The sequence below is a fragment of the Sciurus vulgaris genome (genome assembly GCF_902686455.1).
Source record: "Sciurus vulgaris genome assembly, chromosome: 11".
NCBI lineage: Eukaryota > Metazoa > Chordata > Mammalia > Rodentia > Sciuridae > Sciurus > Sciurus vulgaris.
In genome coordinates this window covers 81,343,699-81,369,268 of record NC_136472.1, presented here as the reverse complement: position 1 = coordinate 81,369,268, position 25,570 = coordinate 81,343,699, and the positions used below count along the sequence as shown (strand labels likewise).

The 25,570-nt window shown below is 35.7% G+C and overlaps 1 protein-coding gene across 23 annotated transcripts in view; it reads left to right on the top strand.

Moving 5' to 3' along the window:
• Positions 1 to 25,570, top strand: part of DLG2 (discs large MAGUK scaffold protein 2) — a gene marked incomplete at its 3' end in the record, with an annotated part of 2,081,919 nt that overhangs the window by 1,497,826 nt on the left and 558,523 nt on the right. For all 23 annotated transcript variants that reach the window (XM_079105558.1, XM_079105557.1, XM_079105560.1 and 20 more), the window contains one exon: positions 1,649 to 1,773. In XM_079105558.1, coding sequence (XP_078961684.1) covers positions 1,649 to 1,773 — 125 coding nt within the window. The remainder of the gene's footprint in view (positions 1 to 1,648; positions 1,774 to 25,570) is intronic.

Sequence of the window (25,570 nt, the reverse complement as noted above, 5' to 3'; positions counted from 1 at the left end):
ATCTGCTTCTCCTTGCCTTCTTTGTTTTCACTTCATTGTCTGTTTCTTGGACCTGGTATACCCTCACTCACCTCAGGGATTTTAATGTGGGTTCACCCCTCCCGGTTGCCATTCTCCCCTCTGTGTCACTAAGGCACTGTTTGGTCCTCTTCTTAGCTACTCATACTTCCCCTTTATGCGTCTCATAAACTGACATCATCACTGCTGTAGCTCCAGGGCTTTGTTTAGTGCCAGGCACAGAGATGGATTAATACATATTTTAAAAACTGATGATTACTCGATTGCTATTAAGTAACATCTCTGTTCAGTGCACATGAAATTTTTCAAAGAACAAGCAGACTTAGAGAAGATGTCAGAAGTATAAAGAGAGGATTTCGGTTACTCTGGCTGGGTTATTAATTTCAACCTTTCAACATAAATATATAACTGTACAATAACCTTCTGGAGTTCAATTTTCTTAATTCAGTCAAGAAAAAATGCTAAACATTACCTTGACATTTACAGTGATATAACTATCTAGTTATAGCTGACTTTATCTTGACATTGAACTTTTCTAACTAATTGAGTGCTCTAATTAATTACTCAGGATTAACCATTAAATTCTTAGTCTTCATTTCTTTTTACCCAAGAGTGAAACTTAATCAATTTAGTGAGCTATATTTATTGTAAGAATATATAGAGAAATTAAATACCCAGTGACAGGAGACCAGTTAAATAAAGGATGGTATAGGACTTAATGAAATATTATTTAGCTATTTAAAAGAGAAAATTTAAAATCTGCCTAGTTACACAGAAGGATCTTAAAATGTAAGATGAATTGGAAAAATTTAAGAACACAACTATGGAAACATAATATAACCATGGAGATAGGTATTAAAAGAGAACACATATGAAATATGTTAAGTAAGATGGGATGTGAATTTTGAAGAGACGTTTAATTATGCCTTATATACAAATTTTAGGTTATATGTGTGTTGGATGTTAGCTCCTCAATCTACAGAAGTATGGAAGTTTTATTATAATATAAACTCCTGAAATTTGCATGCTGTAGCATTATTGGATGCTTTGTCTATTGCTATTACAAATTAAAACCTGTTTGTTATTGAAAGTAGTTCACCTGTATTGTGACAAGAAGGGAGCCCTGCCTTCTGAAGTCCAAATATACGACATAGGAAAACATTTATTTAATGATTAACATACATTAGAAAGAAAAAACTAAACATAATATAACAAAAACACCCACCTTTTACTATTTTATCAGGTATTTTCAGATAGTATGTTTCTTTCCATTATTTCTCCTATGAATGTACAATTTTTACAACTTATACTCTAAAGACTCTAGGAATTTTTCAAAAAAAACACAATTTATAAGCCTTCATTTCCTAATTCATAATGATCATTTTAGTTGTTGCATAAGGAGAACTTTAAAACAAAAATTCAATACCTCTTGAATTCTTGCAATGCAGTGACAAGTGAGTATTTTTCCTGACTTTCCTTTGTCTGCTGACTATGCACTTTATGGCTTTGCATACGAGAGTGTCAGTTATCTGATTTCCATTTAAAGAGTAACATGATAACAGAGAGTGCAAGGGAAGCTAGGTATTAGATGACAGATACATCATTTAATATCTGCTTATTGTTTCTACAGGGGAATTCTGGACTGGGATTCAGTATTGCTGGAGGGACAGATAATCCCCACATTGGAGATGACCCTGGCATATTTATTACGAAGATTATACCCGGAGGTGCTGCAGCAGAGGATGGAAGACTCAGGTAAGGATCTGAATATTAGAATTCTTTGGAAGTTGATCTGCTGCTTCAGTGAGACATTCTACCTTTGGAAAATAATAATTCTACAAAACTCCTGTACATGAGAGAGGTTGTCAAAGTAAGCTTTCTGTAATGACTTTGCAGATCTCTTGCTACTTTTGGTAGTGAGGTAGGGGTGTAGATCAGTGGTAGAGTATTTGGTACTTGCCAAGCACCTGCAAGACTCTGTGTTCAATCCTGGGCACCAGAAAAGAAGAAAAAGAAAGCAAAAGAAAGACTTTGCAGTAGGGGAGAGAATACATAACTCTGAATACAACAAGGACAAGTGGGGACTTATAGCCAAGAAGGGGATGTGGATCAGTGGATAGAAAATTGAAAAGAGAAAACATCAGGGATAAGGGGGAGTCTGGCTAAGGGAACTTGACAGGTTTCTTGTTAAAAGCAGGCCAGATTGATGATATATGGATGGTGGAGAATGAGAAAATTTATCTAATACCAATGATGAGGAACTTTTGCTAAACTTACTCAGCAGGATTTTAAAACTGGAATAAGTAGGCCAAAGACCAAGTCCAAAGTTGAGGCCTAGTGGAGAAGACTCAGAGGAACCTTACTTGAATTTGATCAAAGAGAGTCTTTGTCAGATGGCCCAAGTCCCATGGAGTAGAGTGACGCTGGCTTGCATGGAATCACACAGGAAGGTGACCTAAATGGCAGCAATGTAAACTTCATATCCCTTCCTTGTTCTGCTTTGCATTAAGCATGAATGATAAGCCCATTTTCTGTTTTCTTAGGAATCCTCCAAAGACATTTGTCCCCTATCTAGTTGTTCTGATGCAGTGATTACTTTTGACAACTTCGTCTTGCAGTTTATACAGGATAATTACATTTTGTTTTTTAGGTATACTTGTATTTCCTATCAACAAGAAAAACACTTCCATAGGAAACACATTCTACTTGACAATAGAATTTCCAATTCGATTGACAAAATTATTTTCAGAGTAAGGAAATATCCATGTTGAAGAGTGAGAGGTTTCAAACAGATGCTATGATCCAGGCACGACGGCACTCGCCTGTAATCTCAGGGACTCAGGAGGCTGAAGCAGGAGGATTTCAAGTGTGAGGCCAGCCTGGGCAACTTAGCAAGACTGTCTCAAGATAAAAAGGGCTGAAGATGTGGTTCAATGGAAAAGCACCCTGGGTTCAATCCCTAGTACCACAGCAAAAAAGAAAAGAAAGAGGGGAGGAGGAAAGAGAGACAGAAAGAAAGAGCAAGGAAGGAAGGAAGGAAGGCAGGCAGGTGGGCAGGCAGGCTGGGTGACTATATAATTCTACAAGTCACTCACAGGGGGCATTGTGTTTGTTATTACTGAACTCTGTAGAAACTCTATTTTAAAAATTCAGCAAAAGACTTGCCATGGAATAATTGAGAAATCAGTGGGCCACAATCACCATTTGAACCCCTCCCTTTACCTGCAAATGGGGGACCCTCCTCTCTGACAAATGCTGGCTCTCAGCTTGAGATAGAACAGACTATGTTACATGCTTGTTCTTCAATTAGGAATGAAAAGTGACATCTCTGAGAGTGCCACCATTCTTTGTCTGCAAGCATGGGATGCAACCTCATGTCTGCAGAGATAAAGGAAAGTTCCCCTCTCCTGAAAGATCCATTTATTAGTTGTAAAGATGAAAATTATAAAGAGAGCCAATATTTATTGAGTTTTTATTATGTGCGAGACATTGCTTTTTCTACTAAGTCACATTTTCCTTTATTCTGACTTCGACCTATTTACTGTCCTTGCTCTGCTTCCTAGATCCAGGGTTAGGACTGTATTTGTGAACATCACCTTCCAGGACTGTACAATATACAACCTGTGGATTTCTGTACAGTGGTCTTAACTGAAGCAACAAAACACACCTACTCACCAAACCAAGTGGTGGCCACTAGCCTATAGGAAGATAGCTTCTGGGTCCTCCCTTTCATTCTGATGAATCCTTACTACCCTGCTGAGATTGTTCCCCACTTATTGCTACCTGCCTTCACTTGAATGGGCTTCAGGATATCTGAGAATTCCAGAATAACAACAGAAAAATCTCACAGCATTACATTAAATACAGATTTTTAGAATTTAAAATTTAGTCCAAGATTCACATTTTTCCCCCTTTGGTACCAGGGATTGAACCCAGGGGTGCTTAAACACTGAGTTACATCCCCAACCCTTTCTAAAAATATTTTAAGACAAGGTCTTGCTGTTAATTACTGCCTTGCTAAGTTGCTGAGGCTGGCTTTGAACTCAAGATCCTCATGCCTCATTCTCCTGAGCCTTTGGGGTTTCAGATATGTGCCACACCTGGCCAAGGTCCACATTTTACAGAGAGGGATAACTGAGACTCAGAAGAGTGATATCCTGAGGAATAAAACATTTTGGGAATCTGCTTTAACTAGAGTTTAAACATCCTGACTCAAATAATGAATATTGTAAAGGACTATTAACAGGTAGTCACATTCAGGCCCCAACTAAGCCCATCTATCTTTTCTCAGTGTAACAAGAACAGTGTTTGAGGCTGGCCCAACAAGCTTTGAGGAATATGTTTTTATTTCACCATTGCTCCTAAAATAAGGACATTACAATAAATTTTGAAAAAAATATAGGTTCTAATGTTTATATACTAACCTAATTGACCTTGGACAAGTTAAACTCTTTTAGTTGCCATTTTCCTATCTATAAAATAGCTACTTCACTGCATTATTCAGTGAAGATCACCTAAGTCCTTAGCTAGCCAGGCACATAGTAGGTACTCACTAAATTTTACCAACATTATATCATCCTTTTCTTTGCTAACCTCTGTACCTCTCAGTAGTATTTCCTCTTCTCTACCCTGCTTCTTTCTCCTTATCTCTATTCTCTTTTCTCTCTCCCTTTTACGTTTTCTTCAGTCTCCTTTCACTCTCTATGTGCTTCCCTCCTCTATGTCCTTCCCTTAAGCTTCTTGTTTCTATCTTTACCATCCCTGTTTCTCTAGGTCGTACCCTAACATGAAATTAAAGGCCATTAAAAAAGTGGAAACAGGGTATTGTTTTAAGTTGCTAAATTTGTGATTATCTTCTAGGGAGCCATGGAAAACTAATATGTGTATATATATATACATATTACATATAAATGTGTGTGTGTGTGTGTGTGTGTGTGTGTGTGTGTGTGTGTGTACACCATTCTAGAACTAGGATCTTGGGAACACTATATAAAACTTTCCTGTGTATGCTAAACTACACCCAAAATAAAGTGAAAGTGTTGGCTTTCAGTACAGGTAGAGTGAGAAGTTACTTTTTCTGTAAATAGAATAGACTTCAAACTAAGCTGTGGTCTCAGTGGTTGTCCCAGAAAAAGAGATGTGGGGAGAAAAAAAAGATCATATAATTAGGAGCCAGAGGAACTGGGTTCCAGGTTTAACTTTCTAGCTTTGTGACTTTGGGGTTCTTTTTAAGCTGTCTGCTCTCTGGTTGCCTCATTGGTACTATCTCAGGAAGCCTAATGGCAAGATTAAATGAAAGAAGGGTGGGAAGGAGCTGATAAAAGTGTGAGACCCTCAAAAATCATTGTTATATGCAGAACCAGTCATTTAACAGAATGCTGAACCTGAGCCACAAATTAGTGGCAGCCAGGAGAGAAGACTATGGTAGGCAGAATTCTCAGATGACCCCCAATAACTACATTCTTATCTAATCCCTTACTTCCACCAATAATGCTAGAGATGGCCTGTTTTACAGTTTGTTGTCAGTATTTCGTGTGCTTGCACATATTTCATGTTGAGCTATTTTCCAGGGGGTAAATAAAGGTATATTTCTTTGCTTTCCTTTGCATTTTTTAGATTAACAGTAAGACAAAACTTTCAATAAATGTTAGCAGTCATTTATATTTTGCCTTCTAGAATTTGAGAGCATAACTTATCTTTAAAAATAAGAACTTTTTGGAAAGAACACTAGGTTTTTCTTTCAGAGAAAAATAGGTATATTTCCATGCTTTGAAGAATGATTTTTGTTTCTACACTTGTATCTGAATCATAAAAATGCCCTCTGTGCAGCTTGAAGTCCCTAGATTGCCAGGGACTGATATTGATATGTCATCCTGGGGAACAGCTATCACATGACATCCTCCACTTGGCAATGCAGCAATGACATTTTACAGAACAGTGCATTTATTAAACCCATCCACAGCACAAAAGCAGAGTGTAGAAGCAGGCAGAAAAGATGGCTGCTTGCCAGTTTCCTGACAAGTGACACAATTTAATCTATCCCTCAACAAAATCATTTCTACTCCTAGACAGGATGAAAGAAAAGGTTGTTTTTTTTCCTTTAAGTCCATTACTTCATTTATTAGTTCTGTGTCTGTTTTTAGGTAAGATTGGTTCTGTCTTTATAAAAGCTAAAATAACATACATGTTCATTTCAAACAAGAATAATATTGACTATACTGAAGTTCAACTACAATGTCAAATTGAAAATTCACCTATCAATGTTTCAAGAATGCATCCCTTGTGTACAAGCCACAACACTGAACTTTCGACTCTCCTTTGGCAAGTCTTTTATTTATTATTTCATTAATGTATATTCATTAATCCACTAGTGATTTAAAAATAAGAATGTGAGATAAAGAAGGGAAGAATAGGTAAAAGGACACAAATAAGGAAATGGGAAAAAATATTGGTAATCATCAGCATGTGAAGACATCATATAACTCAGAAATGGAGAAAGAAAACCTAAATTTCATATTTTTTTCTGTACAAATGAGAAGCCCCAGGCAGAAAAAAGGAACAACTTCCAAACATCACAGTATGAAACTTATTTCCAAGAGCCCTCTTTCTAACGGTTTAAGAAGAAAAAAAAAATTTTCAGTAAGTGAAACAGCATAAGAGATTGATAAATTCTTGGAGTACTTCTCCATGTGAACTTTCTTCTTTACTCAGCCTGAGTTCAAACTTTGCTTCCATTATCATATTCCCTCTCTGACTATAACTCTACTTTCTCCTTCTTATAAGGTCTTCTGTGATTACACTCACACAGACAATGTGGAATAACCTCCCATCTCAAGATCCTTTTATTTAATTACATCTTTAAAGTCTCTTTCCATATAAAGTAACACCTTCACAGGTACCAGGGCTTAGGATGTAAATTTCTTGTGGCTGGTAGTGTGTAGAGGAGGTGCTATTCACCTTACCCAGATTTCAATATTTATTTCTTCAAAGAAGACATATGAATGACCAATGGGCATATGAAAAGATGCTCAACATCATTATTCATAGGGGAACTCCAAATCAAAACTACATTGAGATACCACTTCATACCTACTAGGACAGCTAAAATCAAAATGGTGGACAAGAACAAATATAGACAAGGAGGTAGAGAAATTAGAACCCTCAGAACTGCTGATGGGAATGTAAACAGGTGCAGCAACTTGGGAAGGCAGTCTGGCTGTCCAACAGACAGTTAAAAAGAAATACCATATAATGAGCAATTCTACTTCTAGTTATATCCTCAATAGAATTGAAAGCATATGTCCACACAAAAACTTGTACTTTCATGTTCATAGCAGCGTTATTTATAATAGCCAAAAAATGGAAGGATACTATCCAAATGTCCACCAAGGGATGAATCAATAGACAAATTGTGGTACATCTATACAATGGAATATTATTTATCTATAGGAAGGACTGGAGATCAGTAGAGTAGAGGAAAGGGATCAGGTAGGAAAAGGGGAGGGAGGAGGGAAGATGATATTAGTCAAATTGTACTGTTATTTTTTGTGCAAACACAAATATGTGCCAACAATCCCACCATTATGTGCAACTGTAATGCACCAGTAAAAAGGGGAAAAAAGGAAGGATGTATCAATACATCCTAAAACATTGATGAACCTTGAACATAGTATTCTAAATTAAACCATATGCAAAAAGCCACATATGTTGTACCATTTTATAAAACTAACAAATATCTGTGAAATGTCTAGAATAGAGAAATGCATATAGGTATTGACTAGATTAGTTGTTGCCAGAGGCTAGAAATGGATATGATATTTGGGGGAGTTATGAAAATGTTCTATAATTGAATAGTACTGAAAAATAATTATACTAAAAAATAATTAATAAAGAAAAAATTAAAACCCACTGAAATGGGTTTTTATACTTTAAAAGAGCTGATTTACAATATGTGAATTATATCTCACTAATGCTATTATTCCAAATAGGCTGCCATTCATTTATGGCATAAAATAGTCCTATTCACAAATCTGAGAGATTTTCTCCTTACTTTCAGGAAGCTCACAGTGTCTTTATATTAGTATGCATTTAAAGATATAATTCAGTGAAGTTCTCAAATCTATTCACTTAGTAGAGAAAATTAGTTGTTTGGTCTTCATGTCCATATGGTATAAGTAACTTTTAAGTAGGCAAATATTACACCATGCTCCCATTTCCTAATCTTACTAACAGACATTTGACCTTGTGTCCTGGCTGCTAAAATATCAACAATGTATAAAAATTTCCTGATAAGCAGTGTTTCTGTTTTCAAAGGCCGAAAATAAATTGCCGAATTACTTTAAAATTTATAAGGATTAATTCAGACTTTTAGGAGGTCCAGTTATCCAATTACACTCAACAAAGAACAGAATGGCATAGTGATTCCTCACAGAGGAACAACAGAATTGTTAAGACATAGATGTGATTGTTCATATCCCCTAAGATTGGTTCCATGAAACCTGAAAAATTCTAATTCAATTCAATCTCCTGTTACATGCACAGGGAGCAATTTATGGCATTGTTCGTAGGTATAGACCTAAATTTGCAGCTCAGATTGAAAGATAACAAGAAGCACCGCACTGCTCTAGTGAAGGCAAGAGACCTGGAGACTCCTGCCACTAACCAGCTGTGAGATGCTGGGAAGGTCACAGAACCTTCTCAAAATTACCATCTTTCTCCATAAAATGAACGTTGTAGAGGATCTTCAGGAATTTTTAGCTTTAAAATCATATTCTAATCATCTGATAATTGTTACCAACCTGTAAAGTTCAGAATGTTATTATAATGGCCAAGCAATCAACTCTTTGTTTTGACTGAATCTATAGTTCTGAGAAGATCCACTCCTCACTACATTTGTATATCAAAGAGTTGATTGCATCATGAAATGCTGATAAGATGTCTGGTTTTTGTTTTTATTTATTTCTAACAGTCTCTCAAGAAGATGTGTTGTCATCAGAATCTTTTGATACTACAGTTGATATTGATGAGAGCAAATAGCTCTGTGTGATCTAGACCATAACAAAATGATAGGGGAAGGGGGGAGGGAAATACACTCAAATTTATCTCCTGATTTCTAATTCAAAGGTAGCCCCAGTTATTTTTAAGAATTCATTTTTCTGAGCAGTTTCAAACTATATCATATTTAGAAAGGTCTAACATTATGGGAAGCTTATACAGCATCACATCACTGCAAATTAGCTTAATAGTTAGATGCCAAAATCATAAAGGTGTTAGAGTTACTGTCAAAAAAGAAAGAAAAAGGAAAGTAGATCTGAGCAGTAGTTAAACTGGTGAAAACAGAATTTATTTAGGGACTAACACAGGGAAAATGAGATCTCAACATAGAAATGGACTCAGTTCTAAATAAAACATACAGAAGTGGGGATTTATAGACTAAGAGCAAGGTAAAATTCAGTAGATGGAAGATTACTAAGATGAAACATCAGGGGCAAGTGGAGATTGCAACTAAATGGACCTAATGGGATTATTGCTAAAAGCAGGCAAGGATGATCATATATAAAGAGTAAGGGATTTATCTCTAAACAAATTTAGCAGGATTCTTGCTAACACTGAGCAATGCAGAATTGACAGGATGGACATTGACATCTAAGGTCAAAGCCTGCTTAGGAAGAGGCTTAGATGAGCCTGATTAAGTGTTGTTTAAGAGAAGACTTTATCACTCAGTATTAAGTTCATGCAGTGGTAAGCCCCAGGTTCACCCTGACATTGGCAGAAACTGGCAATAGCAGAAAAGAAGTCTCACATATCATCTTCTGAGTGACTTCAAGTTAGACAAAATTTGCTCCCAAGGTACCCTTTACCCTTTCCCACTTCCATCCCCACCTCCACCCCAGAAAAAAACATTCTATTTTAGTTCCTTAGAGGAATCTGAGGTTGGAAAGTCAAGTTAGAAATTAGATCTGTTAGATTCTTCAGAGTTCCATACCAGAGAATTTCCGTACAAGGCTAGCAGGCCCCAGCCTTCAGCTTAGAGCACCTCCCTACACTTTTAGCTACCTAGCCCTAGCAGTCTCCTACACATGAGGTACCCTGAGTGCAAGCCTATGACACTTTAATTTGCACACTCAAGCTCCATCTACTACTTCTTCAAATAGTTGCCATTTGACCACTTTTGAGCCTAGGATTTTGCATAAAGCCTGCACCTTTAACTCTTGGGAACATGAACTTGGGAAAGAGGTCTAAATTACCACTGCAGTCCACTGGAACCCACTACAGTCCTTTGGTGAAGGAATTCCAGAATGTATATCTTAGGGTAGATGGGAGTAAATCCTAGGTGACTGCCTCCCCTGGGCCTTATGGACTGTGCATGAAGTGATCATTATTGAGCATTAATTCTTTACATATGAACTGATAAGTATGGTAGGAGGAATATGTTCATTGAGTTTGGGTTCCAGTAAAAAGAAAATGAACAAATATGTGTGTTATTGGTAGAGTTCTTGGCTTTTTAAGTTTCTCATATTACATTTTGTGCTAGTCATGTTGTTTTCATCCCAAATTAGTAGAGAATAATTTTATTTTGTCTTAATGATACTTCAGTTATTTGCTTTAGATGAAAGTTATTTTCTGAGGTACCCTTCATACACCTTCATTCTGTGTGTCTCAAATCATTATTTTATTTATTCACTGTTTTTCATAACATCTAGCACTGTTCCTTACACATAGTAGAAACTTATAGTTAATAAGATCTACCATTTATTGAACTGATTTCCATAAGCTTATTGAAGCTTAAAGATGTTATTTATAAATGGAAGAGAAAGTATTGTCTCTGACTCCAAGAGCCAATTTTTTTTTACAAGAGTACATGGCTACAATTATCAGCAGATGAATTACTCAACATATATTTAAGAATCTGTGAACACAAAACCCTACCAATATCCCATGATCATGGTGTTAAAAAATAAATTAATTAAATAAAGGTATTGCATCCATCTATAACTTAAAAAAAAATTAAAAACACAAATACAACAAAATGGCACCCAAATTCTTTGAGGTCTTCAAAAAATGACTGATTGGTATAGTTTGCCAGTTTGGTCACTATATAAACCTATACAAAAATATAACAAATATAAACAATTTTGGTTTTCAAACTATTTTATTTCTCCATTTATAAAGTAAGAATATTTCTTGTAGAAAATTTGGAAAATACAAACATGTATAAACGAAATTAGAATCATTCATAGTCCCATTGCTATAAGGACCTATTTATCACATTTCTTCCTTTTCAGTGCATTGTTTATAGTTGAACATTTTGTCCTGCCTTTTTTATTTGATATCTCTGTATAAGCATCTCCTTACATAAAAAATACTTTGTAAACATTAGTTCGAATGACTACAAAATTGCATGCCATATGGATATGACATTATTCAACTTTTATCATATTTTGAACATTTAAATTTTTATTGCACTGTAATGGACTTATTTGTTGAGAGATTTTAAGAGAATCCAGATTAGTATTCCTAGGATAGTTGTTACTCATTTATGGATTTGAAATTAATTGTTTTAAGTATTCCCAGTTAGTTTTCATTTGTTTTTGTAGGGGGGTGGGGTTGTTTGGTTGGTTGGTTTTTATTTTGTTTTATTTTTGTTACTGGGGATTGAACCCAGGGGTGCTTTACCATTGAGATACATCACTAGCACTTTTTATTTATTTTTTTATTTTGAGACTGGTCTCAAACTTGGTACCCTCTTGCCTTAGCTTCCAGAGTCACTGAGATTACAGGCATGTGCCACCACACCTGACATGTTTTATTTTAAATCATATAATAGAAATTTTCATTTACAATAGTATGCATAAATTAAGAAAAGCAGCTTTCACTGGATAAGACCAGCTTCTAGAGAGGTGGAAACATTCAGTGTCCGATTCATTCCAACACTCAAGCTAAGACAACTTAGAAGTCATCCTCAGCGCAGTAGCCTAGAATTGATCTGTGAAGACCCATGTTATTTGAATTTGCCCTAGATCATTTTGGGTTGGCAAGTTAACCTGGTATTTAGAGCAAGATATTAGGGCCACAATTTATAACTCACAATATGCCAGTGATAATTAAAATGTTGTTATAATTTCCCTTCTACTCCTGCCTTCCATTAACTTCTTTAATTATTATAGCCTAATTTGGCAGCCAATTACTGAAGTGAAAGGTAGATCACTAAAAAAAAAAAAAAAAAAAGAAAAAGAAAAGCAATGCTTCCTTTCAGAAGACAATGAATTAAAGAATGCATTATCAGCTGCTATTGTTCATGTCTACTGAAAGTTGTCTGTGTTAAAACATGGACAAATTCTTTCCTAATCATTATCCCAGGTACAGATTATTGTTATATCACATATATTTCAGAGCTTCAGTTAGAGGCATCTTATGGATTAATCACGTGTGCCATTTGTAAGAGTACCAGAACTGCTTTTTATGCCATGAACTATCTTCTCTGTGTTTCCACACATGATTTGATATTCAGATCAAGGCCTCTAGCATACAGACATGAGTTAGAAAAGTAAATGAGCCAAGTCGTTATTTCAACTGTGGGAGTGAGAAAAGGTAGTTTTGGGATTTTCAATGTGGTGGATACGATATTTTTGAATGAATGATATACTATTACCTTCTTCTTTGGCATGTCCCTGAACTTTGAAAATTACATGATGTAGTGAACTTAAGGCAAAAAGCAAATATTTATTAAGTAGACAGACTCTGTCTTTTTGCCCCTCAACTTTTGTTATCCACACCTCCATAGATACTGTTATTTTTGCTCCCATCAGGGCACAGGGAGCTGGAATGGAGAAGGAAACAAGAATCTGCACCTTCAAGGATCTCTCAGTCCAGCATAGTTTTACCATAAATTTAGAGTTGAAATGAGTGCTATAAAAGGAAAATACATAGTCCTATGAAAAGCTGTCAATAGCATAGCCCAATCTAGTCCAGAGTATTCAAGGGAAGCCCAGAAAGAAGAGATATTTAAGTCTGAACATAAAGAATAAGCAAATGGGCCAGAGGAGTCTTTAGGATGAGAGAGCCTGTCCAAAGGCTGGGGAAGGAATATAGAAGAGGTCACTGGGATTGTCCCTGGTGAGACAGGGTAGACCGACACAAAGTGAAAGTGAGCAGGTAAGAAATCAGGTAGAGTGAGTCTTGAGTGCCACAGTAAATAGTTTGTTTTTATCCATCTAAAAGAAACATAAAATCTTGACTATTCAATGGGGAAAATGACTCAACTAGATTGCTGCCTAGAGAGAAGTTGCTCTGATTGTTGTGGGAGTCTGGCTTAGCTGGTGAGAGTGCTTGTAGGTTGAGAAGTTGAGATGCTATTCTAGTAATTCAGGTGATCACTGAGTGTTGACAAAAAGAGTACGAGAAGTAGACACATTTTTTTTTAATATTTAAGGAATAAACTTGGGAAGTCTTAATGATTAATAGGAGTGGAAAGTGAGGGAAACTGTTAGTCTTTAAATAATTCACCTGTGCCTTTTCTAGCTTAGGCCCCATATTAGGTGCTCAGTATATATATTTTTGGTTACAAAGAATTCACCATCTGGTCAAATCATTAAAGGATGACTTTGAACTATGGAATGTAGCCGGTGGTAAGGACTAGTGGAGAGGCAAAGTTGAAAGTTTAATTGAATAGTTCCATTTTGAATAATGTTAAGTTTTGATGCTTATAAGGAATTTAAGTGGAGATAGCAAAGAAAAGGTTGAACATACTGAGTTGGAACTCTGAGAGATCTGACTAGAAATGATACTGAGAAATTGTTAAAGTAAAAAGAATTACAAGATTAATTTGAAAAGATGTAAAATAAAAAGAACATAGGACCATGGACTAAGTCCTGAGTAATTTCAAACTTTTGGGTATAAGTTAAGAGGTTTTTTAAATTTGAATAATGCATGCTCCTAGAAGGACATTGATAGATTTATGGCACTCAATTCCCAGATCTTTAATTCTACCTGACCAAGAAGTAGCCTGTAACTTTGTGGAGGTACTTCTTTCCCGCTTCCAAATTATATTTACTATTCTACCATTTTTCAAAGGAAAAGTATCTTGTCCATTCCAAATTCTTCCATGGTTAATTTCCCTAGGTATAAAGAAAAAAACCTGAAATATTATTGTCCAGGATGGAAAAAGGTCTATGACACCAATAATTGGTTGACGAATCCTTTCATTAAATCTTTTTTTTTTTTTAACTTTAAGAAGATTGAAAATTGTTGGTTGCCAGATTGCTAAAATAATTTCAATTTTAGATCATAGGATTTAGGGCCTATAACTTAGAAGGAATTGCAAAGTTCTCTTCCCATTCTCAGTTACTTGCTTATATGAGCAAGATTTCCAAGTACTGACATCTATATAAATGAAGAATGGAATTCTTACCTTATTTTAATCTTAATTCATTTCAATCTATGGAGTTAGGAGCTAATTTCAAAAAGCTCTACTTATCCCACTGAGAAGAATTCCCAGTAAAATTTTATTTTTATTATTTTAGATTTATCGGTTGAATTTCCTAATACTTTGTAGTGATTTTGATTAATTGTGTCCCATTAATTATCATAGTAACTGTATCTTATAGAAATTATAAAGTACATAGTTTTAGGGTCACAGAAAAGGTAGAAAAAATCAAAAGAATATGAAACATGCATTTGTTTCACATAACTATTTTAGAATAGTGGATATAAGATGTTCTAACATAAAAATGTACTAGGATAAAACTCTGTAGGCAAGTTGAGTGGAAACATAAGTTTGAGAAGAAAAAAGAAATATATAAATGTCTAAGTATTCCAGGAGATCTTGTTCATTCATATTTTAAATTGTGAGCATGAACTTCAAATCAGTATGTATATAATTCCACTGGTTATATTTGAAGTAGTGATGTAAATGTGAAAAAAAATAGAATTTCACAGTTCAAAGTAGGCCAAAAATTACATCCTTTGATACTATTTAAATTTATGATGGAAAAATTAGACGTCAATTTGCAACATGCAAAATGGAGGATGGTTGTTTTTTTCCCTCTTCTTTCTTATTTATAAGTGTGAATACCAGTACACTAGAGAACTAAAATGGATATGTAAGAAAGGGTAACCAGAATATTAGAAAGGAATACAAAAGCAAGCAGAGTCTTGGAAGACAGAAGAGCATTTCAGTGAGGGAATGAGCAGCTGAGCTTCACATTATTGTGAGATGCACCAAGAAGACTAAAGAAATTACACTAGATTTGGCCAGATCTAGCACACTGGTCAACTTAGTAGGAGTATTTTCTATGTTATTTTGATAGGGGCATTGTAAGGGACTCAGAATTTAATAAAAAGAGATTAAGAAGGAAGAAATAGCATGTAAACAGCTCTTCTGATAAGAGTGATTTGTGAAGAGGAAAGAGACAGAATGGAAGGCAAGGGGAGTTGCCAGATTAATGACTTTTTTTAAAATAGGAGATGCCAAAATGTGTTTGAATATTCAGAGAATGGCTTAAGTAAAAACTGGGTTTGAAAATGTAAGCTGTAAAGTATAATCGATCAGTGAGGTCTTTAAAAAGATGTGAATTCTTCTGAATCAGAAAGAACACTTTGTCCATTATAATAAGAAGAGAGGAGAACATGGGTTTGCATGTTGTGAGATATGTGAATCAGACTTAGGAAACTGAAGGATTTTTCATTAATGAGTTCATTTTTTGGTGGGGACAAAAGAGTCAAATTTATTTACTAGAAGTGACTCAGGAAAGAAAGGTTTTGGAGATTACCTTTGCCAAAAGAGAGATAAAGCTGACCAGGGTGAAGGGCAGTGTTACATTTGGAGATGGTAAATTATAGTGAGTCCCATCACTTGAGGGTTTTTTCCCACACTTCAGTGTTCAGTTGCTCTGGAAGAAGCAATGAAGAAGGTGGAAGTTTAGGTTCAATTAGGATTGAGAATTTGCCCAACAATTGTTAACAGAAGAATCAAGGGACAACGGCATAAATAGGAGTGATAGATGGCAAAACAACAACAAAATCAAACAGATGAAAAACAAGACCAAAGGCTGTAAGGCTAATGTGTAATTTTTATTTCTGAATGGCTATATATATAAAAGTTGGTACCAGAGGCTACTACAGTAGTAACAGGGGTCCTAGGAAATGTGTGATTTTGATTTTGGCTCTCCTCTCTTCTCGTAGCTTCTCTCTCCTGCTGCCCTATTACCTATAACCTTCTTCCATGAATTTGCCCATCATAGACATACTTAGCCATGCTCCAAAAGTCTCATGAACAGTTATAAAGTCATGCAGAAAGTATGAATCACTAACCAATGTGTTTATGTTTCAAAAGAAACTTATGAATTTTAGTGAGACCAGATATCTGGAAAGCAAGAAGGTATTTGTGAGCAAGTTTACTTTTGTGGTTTCCTTAATCCTCTTGCCATCATCCCCACACCTCTGAATTATATCTCCACAGCTGAGAACAAATATAATGAGGTAAGCATACATTTATAAACACCAGTCCTCCAGCTCTGGTTTTATGGAATCACAGAATGTCACCATTCATCTGAAAATGTGTCATCAATTTTCATCACAAAGTTAATTTGAATTTGTTTTATGAAATGTGATTTAGCCTAGGAAGAGGTGAGGAGTGTGGATATTATGAAATCACATAAACAATAACAGTTGATTATCGTAGCTCAGAAAAGGTCAGAAAGCAGCATCGCTAATCATCTACCCTTGAAAATAAGCACCTTCAGGCAATTTAGCATTATCTGCTGTATAGAGAATTGCTCACAACCTTTGCCAGTTCCAAATAATTTCAGTAATTATAGGTTTGAGTTTAAGAAGGTCTTTGAGTTAGAGATATCAGAATTCAAATTTGGGTAACAAGATTATATATGCTTTATTGTTAGTAAGCCCAATCTAAACTATGCAGAATTATTATTCATTCATCCATCACTTCATTCAATAATTCATTTATTTGAATGTTTATTGAGTACATACTATGGGCTCAGCACTCACTGTTTTAGGCACAAAATATTCAATGAGACTGTGTTCCTGCTCTAAGGAACTTATATTTTTATCTGTTTGGTAGAACATACATAAATATACAAAATATTCCAAAGTAATAAGTACTATGTATAGAAAAAGACAGAGTGATATACTGATGAGTGCCTAGTAACTACTTTGAATTAAGTGGAGTTAGGTTTCTTTGAAGAGATGAATTATAACTAAACAAAGTTAGCCTAGTAAAGAGGAGCAAAAATCTCTCAAAGCTGAGGAAACAGTAAGTTCAAATACCCTAAGGCAGAATTGAGCCAGGTATGTCCTTGGAACAGAAGTAGAACCAGTGAGACTGGAGAGAGGGGAGAGGGGACAGCAGGACAGAAAGAGAACACAGAGTCAGTGGAAGCCAAGGTTTCACACAGGCTTGGATTTCCTCTTAAATGACACAGAAGGGCTTGCATGGTTTATGCAAAAGATGAGTACACCATTTGATTTAAATTTCAAAATTGGAACCCAGGCTTCCATGTAGTTAACATTACAGAGAATAGGAGTAGAATCTGAATCAACATGTCTGGGTGGAATTGAGAGTAGGGGATATGAAGAGAAGTGGGTGGACTAGAGACTATATTGGAGTGAGAAGCAATCAGTAGTGCTGATATGGATGTGGATGGTGAGAGAAACAACGAAATAAGGAAATTTGGATGGATGGTGGTGATTTTATTACATGAGGAGTCCAGCTGACCCTTAGTAGTAAAAAGAGATAAGATTTCTTCTGTCACAGAGTCTACCTTCTGGTGGAAGGCATATAATAAATAAAGAAATAAATGAATTAACTAATATAAGTATCACATTTTTTACTGAACTGCACAAATGCTAAAAATGAATTCCCTATAGCAACCAGTGAATTTACTTGCCCTGTCATGAGATTTGATATTTATCATTTTAAGAATCTTTGAAAATGCTAAAAATCTTGGTATCTTAAACATCTCAGAGACTACTAAAATAACTTGCCATTAAGTATATATTTGTCCTTTGTAAATACAAGCACAGAACTCATCAGCTGGCTTGTAAGATACTCTATATTTCAGGGTCTGTGGTGCAGTGGGGAATATCTCTTATACTCTTGGTAAGTGAAGAACAGTTCAAGATAAGGGGCATGTTTACAAGCAGTTTGCAGCATAGTATACTTGAATTCTTACTTATGGATCATTTCTCCTGTTTCTGCGGAAACTAAACTTTGAGAATTAAAATAATCAGACAAATAATAAACAAAAACTTGGTATTAAAACCTAAAGTGTAAAGTTAGAAAAACTTGTTCAGTCTAGTGCTGATCTTATAGGAATGTGATAGAGATTGCTACCCCTGTGATGTGCTTTTATAGATCTCTTCCTCCCTATTCCCTGGGTCAGGGGCTAGTATCTGATTCACCATGTGTCCTCAGTATCTAAACCATACCTGGCAAAGTATAGCATATGTTCAATAAACGTTGGTTGAATGTGCAAGGATACCACATACCTTTTTCAACTAATATTTGACCTCTTATTGTTAGTGATTATTTGTTTTTGTTTGGACCTAACCCTGTCACTGGAGTTCTTTTTTAATGTAGATACAGTCTGTTAGGGTGATTAAATTTGAATTCAGTTGTCTTTATAGCAGGAAGGCTGAGATGGCATGAGAAGACAGCATTCTTATGAGGATGGTATGTGGATACTGGCAGCAAGATGTCATTGATTAACTTCCACACTTCTACATTTATTTACTTATTTATCAAATATATTATCTGTACCAGACACCGTTTGAGGCACTAAACATGCAAAAGTGAATGAGATACAATTTCTCTCCCATGATTTATAAATGGAAATAAACAAAAAAATTCTTCTCTCTTTTCTCCCAAGTCTAATCCTTTAGCATATCTAGTAGATTCTAATCAGCCCCCTCATCAGTCCCTATCCTGACTGCCACTGCCAGTAGTCTATTCTAGGCTACATATCTTTTATCATAATTCTATAGTAACATTTAACAACAGTCTTTGCCTTCTTTTACCCTAATTCCACCCTACAAATCTAACCAATTTCCACACTGTACTTGGGCAGCTCTATAATACTATTCTAGTTTTGCACAGAATGGTCACTTTCTATTGCCCTTAGGTTCAAACCCAAACTCTTTAACATGTCTTACAAAGGCTTTGGTAGCTTGATTTTTGTTCCTCACCTCATCAGCCACTGAGCTATGCCAGGAACACTTCTCCCATTCTTTATTTACATGGCTAATTTCTTTTTGACCTTCAGATAAGCTCCCTCAAATTCTCTGAAGTTTTCCCTGACTTCCTTAAAACTAAATTATCTTATTATGTGTTCCTGCAACACTCTATATGGTTTTTGCCACAGCAGTAACACTATATTTTAGTAGCTTGTTCATCTATATGCCCTGTCAAGTTGTAAAGTTACTTCAGTATGGGCATTAACCTTGAAAGGAATGTAAGGTACTTTACAAGTCACTGTGGGGTCTGGAGGTAGCTAATCCAGGTAGAAGAAGAGGACTGAACAATGAACTTGTAACCATATAGAAAGAGACAGTTGGAGAGGTGAATAGCAACCAGATTACTGAAAGACTTGTGTGTTATGTGAAGGTCTGTGGGCAAGTGGGTTCAATCTTCATTGTACAGAAATCTATGATCAGTGTTCCATAAGAAGCCTTCATATGAATCAGACAAAGGCACCCCTTTGCAGATATAATTCAGTATCAGGACACTAGGTTGGGACAAAGAGACTTCCTGGATTCCTTCCTGTACTTACTAGCCTCTCCCAGCTATGTAGGGCACTCTGACTCTAGATCCCTCCAACCCTCTGAGGGTCACAAATGACCTTCCAGCAGGCTGTGTTCTGATTTCCATTTCTTCCCTGATGTAGAAATTATGCTACCTTTTCTCTTATTATACAAGCAATTATAAATGTTCATTATCTGGCTTCTGAGGAAGGTTTAATTTGAAGAAAGAGCTTCTTTGCTTAGAATTTTTAAATGTTTAAAAATCTGTTATAGGCAGTAGGGAATAATTGAGGATTCTTCAATGTAGGATAAAACAATCAAGTTTCTGTTTCATGAACACCATTTTGATAATAAGTTGGAAGGGGGATTAGGTGGACAGAGCTAGAGGCAATAAAACTAGCTATGACATTTTCCCAGAATTTAAGCCATTAAAAAGAAGATCAAGAACTAAACAGAATAAGTGAGGAAAAAAGAAAAATCTAAATCCAAAAATATAAACTATGGTAGGTGAGACATGTGGCTTAAAGAGGTGAAATCCTCCATTTTGGGTGATGGAATAATTTACCTTGATTGAGGATGAAAATTTTTAGACCTCATAAGTGAATTCAGTAAAGTAGCAGAATATAACATCAATGCTCATAAATCTAATGCATTTTCATACATAAGTGATGAATCCTCAGAAAGAGTAGTTAGGAAACTACCCCATTCACAATAGCCTCGGAAAAAATAAAATACTTGGGAATCAATCTCACAAAAGAGGTGAAAGACCTCTACAATGAGAACTACAGAACACTAAAGAAAGAAATTAAAGAAAATCTTAGAAGATGGAAAGATCTCCCATGTTCTTGGATAGGCAGAATTAATATTGTCAAAATGGCCATACTACCAAAATTGCTATACAGATTCAATGCAATTCCAATTAAAATCCCAATGATGTACCTCGCAGAAATAGAGCAAGCAATCATGAAATTCATCTGGAAGAATAAGAAACCCAGAATAGCTAAAGCAATCCTTCGCAGGAAGAGTGAAACAGGGGGTATTGCAATACCAGAACTTCAACTATACTACAAAACAATAGTAACAAAAATGGCATAGTATTGGCACCAAAATAGACAGGTAGATCAATGGTACAGAATAGAGGACACAGACACAAACCCAAATAAATACAGTTTTCTCATACTAGACAAAGGTGCCAAAAATATGCAATGGAGAAAAGATAGTCTCTTCAACAAATGGTGCTTGGAAAACTGGAAATCCATATGCAACACAATGAAACTAAACCCCTATCTCTCACCCTGCACAAAACTCAACTCAAAATGGATCAAGGACCTTGGAATCAGACCAGAGACCATTCATCTTATAGAAGAAAAAGTAGGTCCAATCTTCAACATGTTGGCTTAGGATCAGACTTCCTTAACAGGACTCCCATAGCACAAGAAATAAAAGCAAGAATCAATAACTGAGATAGATTCAAACTAAAAAAACTTTCTCTCAACAAAGGAAACTATCAGCAATGTAAAGAGAGAGCTTACAGAGTGGGAAAAAAATTTTGCCACTCATACTTCAGATAGAGCACTAATTTCCAGTCTATATAAAGAACTCAAAAAACTCTACACCAAGAATACAAATAACCCAATCAATAAATGGGCTAAGGAAACGAACAGATACTTCACAGAAGAAGATCTACAAGCAAAATATGAAAAAATGTTCAACATCTCTAGTAATAAGAGAAATACAAATCAAAACTACTCTAAGATTCCATCTCACTCCAATTAGAATGGCAATTATCAAGAAAACAAGCAACAATAGGTGTTGGCAAGGATATGGGGAAAAAGGTACACTCATACATTGCTGGTGGGGTTGCAAATTAGTGCAGCCAGTCTGGAAAGCAGTGTGGGGATTCCTTAGAAAACTTGGAATGGAACCACCATTTGACCCAGCTATCCCACTCCTTAGCCAAAGGACTTAAAATCAGCATACTACAGTGATGCAACCACATCAATGTTCATAGCTGCTCAATTCACAATAGCCAGATTATGGAACCAACCTAGATGCCCCTCGATTGATGAATGGATAAAGAAACTGTGGTATATATACATATACAATGGAATATTACTCAGCCATAAAGAATAATAAAATTATGGCATTTTCAGGCAAATGGATGAAATTGGAGAATATCATGCTAAGAGAGATAAACCAATCATTAATCAAAGGACAAATGATCTTGCTGATAAGCAGATGATGATACATAATGGAGGTGGGAGGGAGGAAAGAATGGAGGAAGGAGGGACTGTATAGAGGGAAAAGAGGGTAGGAGGGGTGGGAGGGGTGGAGGGAAGGAAAAAAATAACAGAATGAGTCAAACACCATTACCCTATGTAAATGTATGATTACACAAATGGTATGCCTTACTTCCTGTACAAACAGAGAAGCAAGTTGTACCCCATGTGTTTACAATAGAAAGAATAAAAAAGAACACCAAAACTAGAAGAGAATTTTAAAATTACTGAATCCAACTTAAAGACAGAAAAGTTACTTAACTGGAAAGTGGCAGAACCAGGATTAGAACTCTTGTCTGATTTATAACCCAGAATTCTTCCATCATACCATGCTCCTTGTGGTTCTCAACTTTTTCCCTGAAATGTCTATTAGTATCAAAAATCTAAGTTGAATTAGAACAAGAAAATGTACAATTATGAACTCCAAATATAGTGGTCAGTATCTAGGTTTGGAGTAGAGGGAAATAGGAAATCAGACTCAACATTTTAAAGTATATTTTTTTAAATTTTTTTTAGATGTCGATAGATCTTTATTTTATTCATTTATTTATAGGTGGTGCTGAGAATTGAACCCAGTGCCTCACACATGCAAGTGCCCTACCACTGAGCCACAACCCCAACCCTAAAGTATATTTCTTTAGGTAAGGCCCTCGTCCTTTTAGGCTTTGCAAGGTATCTGTAGGTTTTTGATGAGAATCTAGCATGTGTTTGTACTTGAGGCATTATGAACAAATGAGGACTTGAGTGCTTAGGAAACATTTGAAAAAGCATGGAGTGTGAGCTTGCCCTCTCCTAAGGCTGGTTTTGGTTACGCATTTGGGAGACAGAGAACAACATCATGAAGTGCAGTGGTAGGCCTGGAGCAGGTTGCAGAGATATAAAAAAAGGGGCATTTTAGAGGTCATATGTGATGTTCATTCTTTCTTAAGTGACAAATGTGTACCATACACCAGGAATACAAAAATAAAAAGCATTTTTTATTGTATATATATATTAAGTAACTCTTGATGAATTTTGAGGGGAGAGGAAACAACAAAAGAACAGCTTTAGGAAGGCAAACCTGGTTTTGTATGTCAGAATGAAGTGGGAGGGGCACTTTAACCTGGCATCAGGAAAACCATTTAGGAAACTACTATAGTGATTGAATCCAGGGGCAGGGGTAGTACCTGGTGGGGAGTTCCTCATTTCATGAAAGTCCACATGCAGTCTTTGTCTGTAGATTGGGTATCAGATTGAGTGGAATTAGTAATGTCCAGTCCTATGATTCTCTCCCTTTGAAATTCCCATTCAATATCTATTTTCCTTGTTACAGCCATTAGGTTGCCTGGCTTGAGATTTGTTACTGGCTTCTCTGCTTCTCCAGGAAAATGCCAGAAGACCAATCACTGATGCTGAAATAGCAATTTCTTCCCCCAATGTGGAAAACTGTGATGTTTCCCAGATGACAGCTGCAGAGAATTCTGCAAGCATTTTATATAAGGGAAATGAAGTGGCAAATAGAGAGAGAAAAACAGTACGTTCACTGTGGAAGATGGCTTCTATGGATCATAAACCTGAGTTACTCCCAACCAGAATTAGAGATGAGAGCAGAAGCCCTATATTTTTAAAAATGTAGGCTGAAGTGGCTATCAGATAGTCTTTGCCAAAGAAAAGGAGTCAGGAAAAGAATTGCAGATATCAAATGCAAGTTGGAAAATGGTTTCACAGAGTTGTCTCTTGGTCTAGGTGTACCTCTGAGACTTTGTTCCAAATAATGAAAAAATAACATCTAGGGGATTAATTTCCTAGCATGTAGAACTTTTATTATCATCAGTTTGTCCACTTAAGGCTGAGAACTTCTATTCAATTTAGAATGAACCACCTGAGTCACACATAGAACACCCCTTCAAAACCTCGAGCAGTGGTTTTCAGAGTATGGTCCCAGCATTACCAGGATAACCTAGAACTTAGAAATTTGAATCTTTTCTTCCATTCCAGATCTACTAAATACGAAACTCAGTGGGGATAGGGGAAATACAAAACTCAGTGGTAGAGTGTGTGCTTACCATGTGCAAGGCTCAACCCTCAACACAAAAATGGGGGGACAGGAAAGAAAAGAAACACAAAAATAAACCTAGGAGTAGAGTCATGTGATCTGTGCTCTAACAAACCCTCCAGGTGACTTCTGTGCATTCCAAAATTTGAGAACCATTGATCTAGACTTTGTTATTTGGCCTGACTTTACTGCTTTGCTCCTTGACCCCACTGATGGACAACTAGAATTCATCTTTAAATAAGTGAAACACTATTTTTAACAAATCTGAGAGGTATGGATAGGTAATACATGAGCTTAGAAATTACCTAGATATTCAATATTGTCATTATAAACTTCTCTCAGTTTTAGTTTCTGCTATAAGTTAAAGCAGTGATATATACATTTTGTTGTTTCTATTTAAAGAATATATGCACACTACACAACATGTACATCTTCCACTGTGTACTAGGCATTATGTCATTTCAATAAACCTGAGATCACAGTTTAGCATAATGAGTGTTTTTATAAACATGGTACTCTTAATTAAATTTGAATTTTAGATAAATAAATAATTTTTAATGTAAGTATATCCCAAACATGATGTAGAATATTCTTATGCTAAAAACTTCCTTAATCTGAATAATAATTCTTATTTATCTGAAATTCAAATTTATCTGAAATTCAAATTTACCTGAGTGTCTTGTATTTTTATTAGCTAAGTTTGGTAAACTTATTAATATTTTACAGTAACTAGACCAACTAATTGGGGAAGAGACAATTTTCCCAAAGATAAAGTACACTTGAAGTATTAAAAGGAAAATAGGAATGAGCAAAAGAAGAAAACACAAAGTGTTGGTTACAAAGCCTGCATATATTAGTGAGAATTGTTTGTTAGCAAGTAGCAAAGATACATCTGAGATTATTTAATCAGATTAAATTGTAACAGTTGGAGTATCTTCTCAAATTCAAGGATCCAAGGACAACTAACCCTGGGAAGAGAGGGTCCTACAGGATATCTGGAAGGAACCTATCCTTTGTCTGCAGTCCTTACTTCTTTCCATGTTTCTACTTTGTTTCCAATATTCTTGCAGAGAGATTTTTGACATTTCACAGTCAACGTGGGAAAAAATGATACCAAATAATCAGCTCTCAAGTTTCTATTTTTTTTTTTTTTCTATTTATACAAAATCTCTGAATTTCATGAGTTCAGGATACCCAAAATAAGGACTGGCCAAACTGTTTATTGTATTTCATCTAGCACCTTAAGCATTGGTCAGGTTTCTCCATTATGTGGTTCTTTGTTCTGTAATATGTCCATCTATTTGAAGAAAAGGAATTATACTGAATGAAGACAATAAAGGGTAAGCCAATTAGAGAACATCCCTAAATAATAATAGTTGATACAAAGTTAAGTCTCAGACCCTGTGGCCTAAAACCTGCTTTTGAATTAAATAGAGAGTCTGAGCATAGTTGAGACTGTGGAGCGTGGGCCAAGGACAAA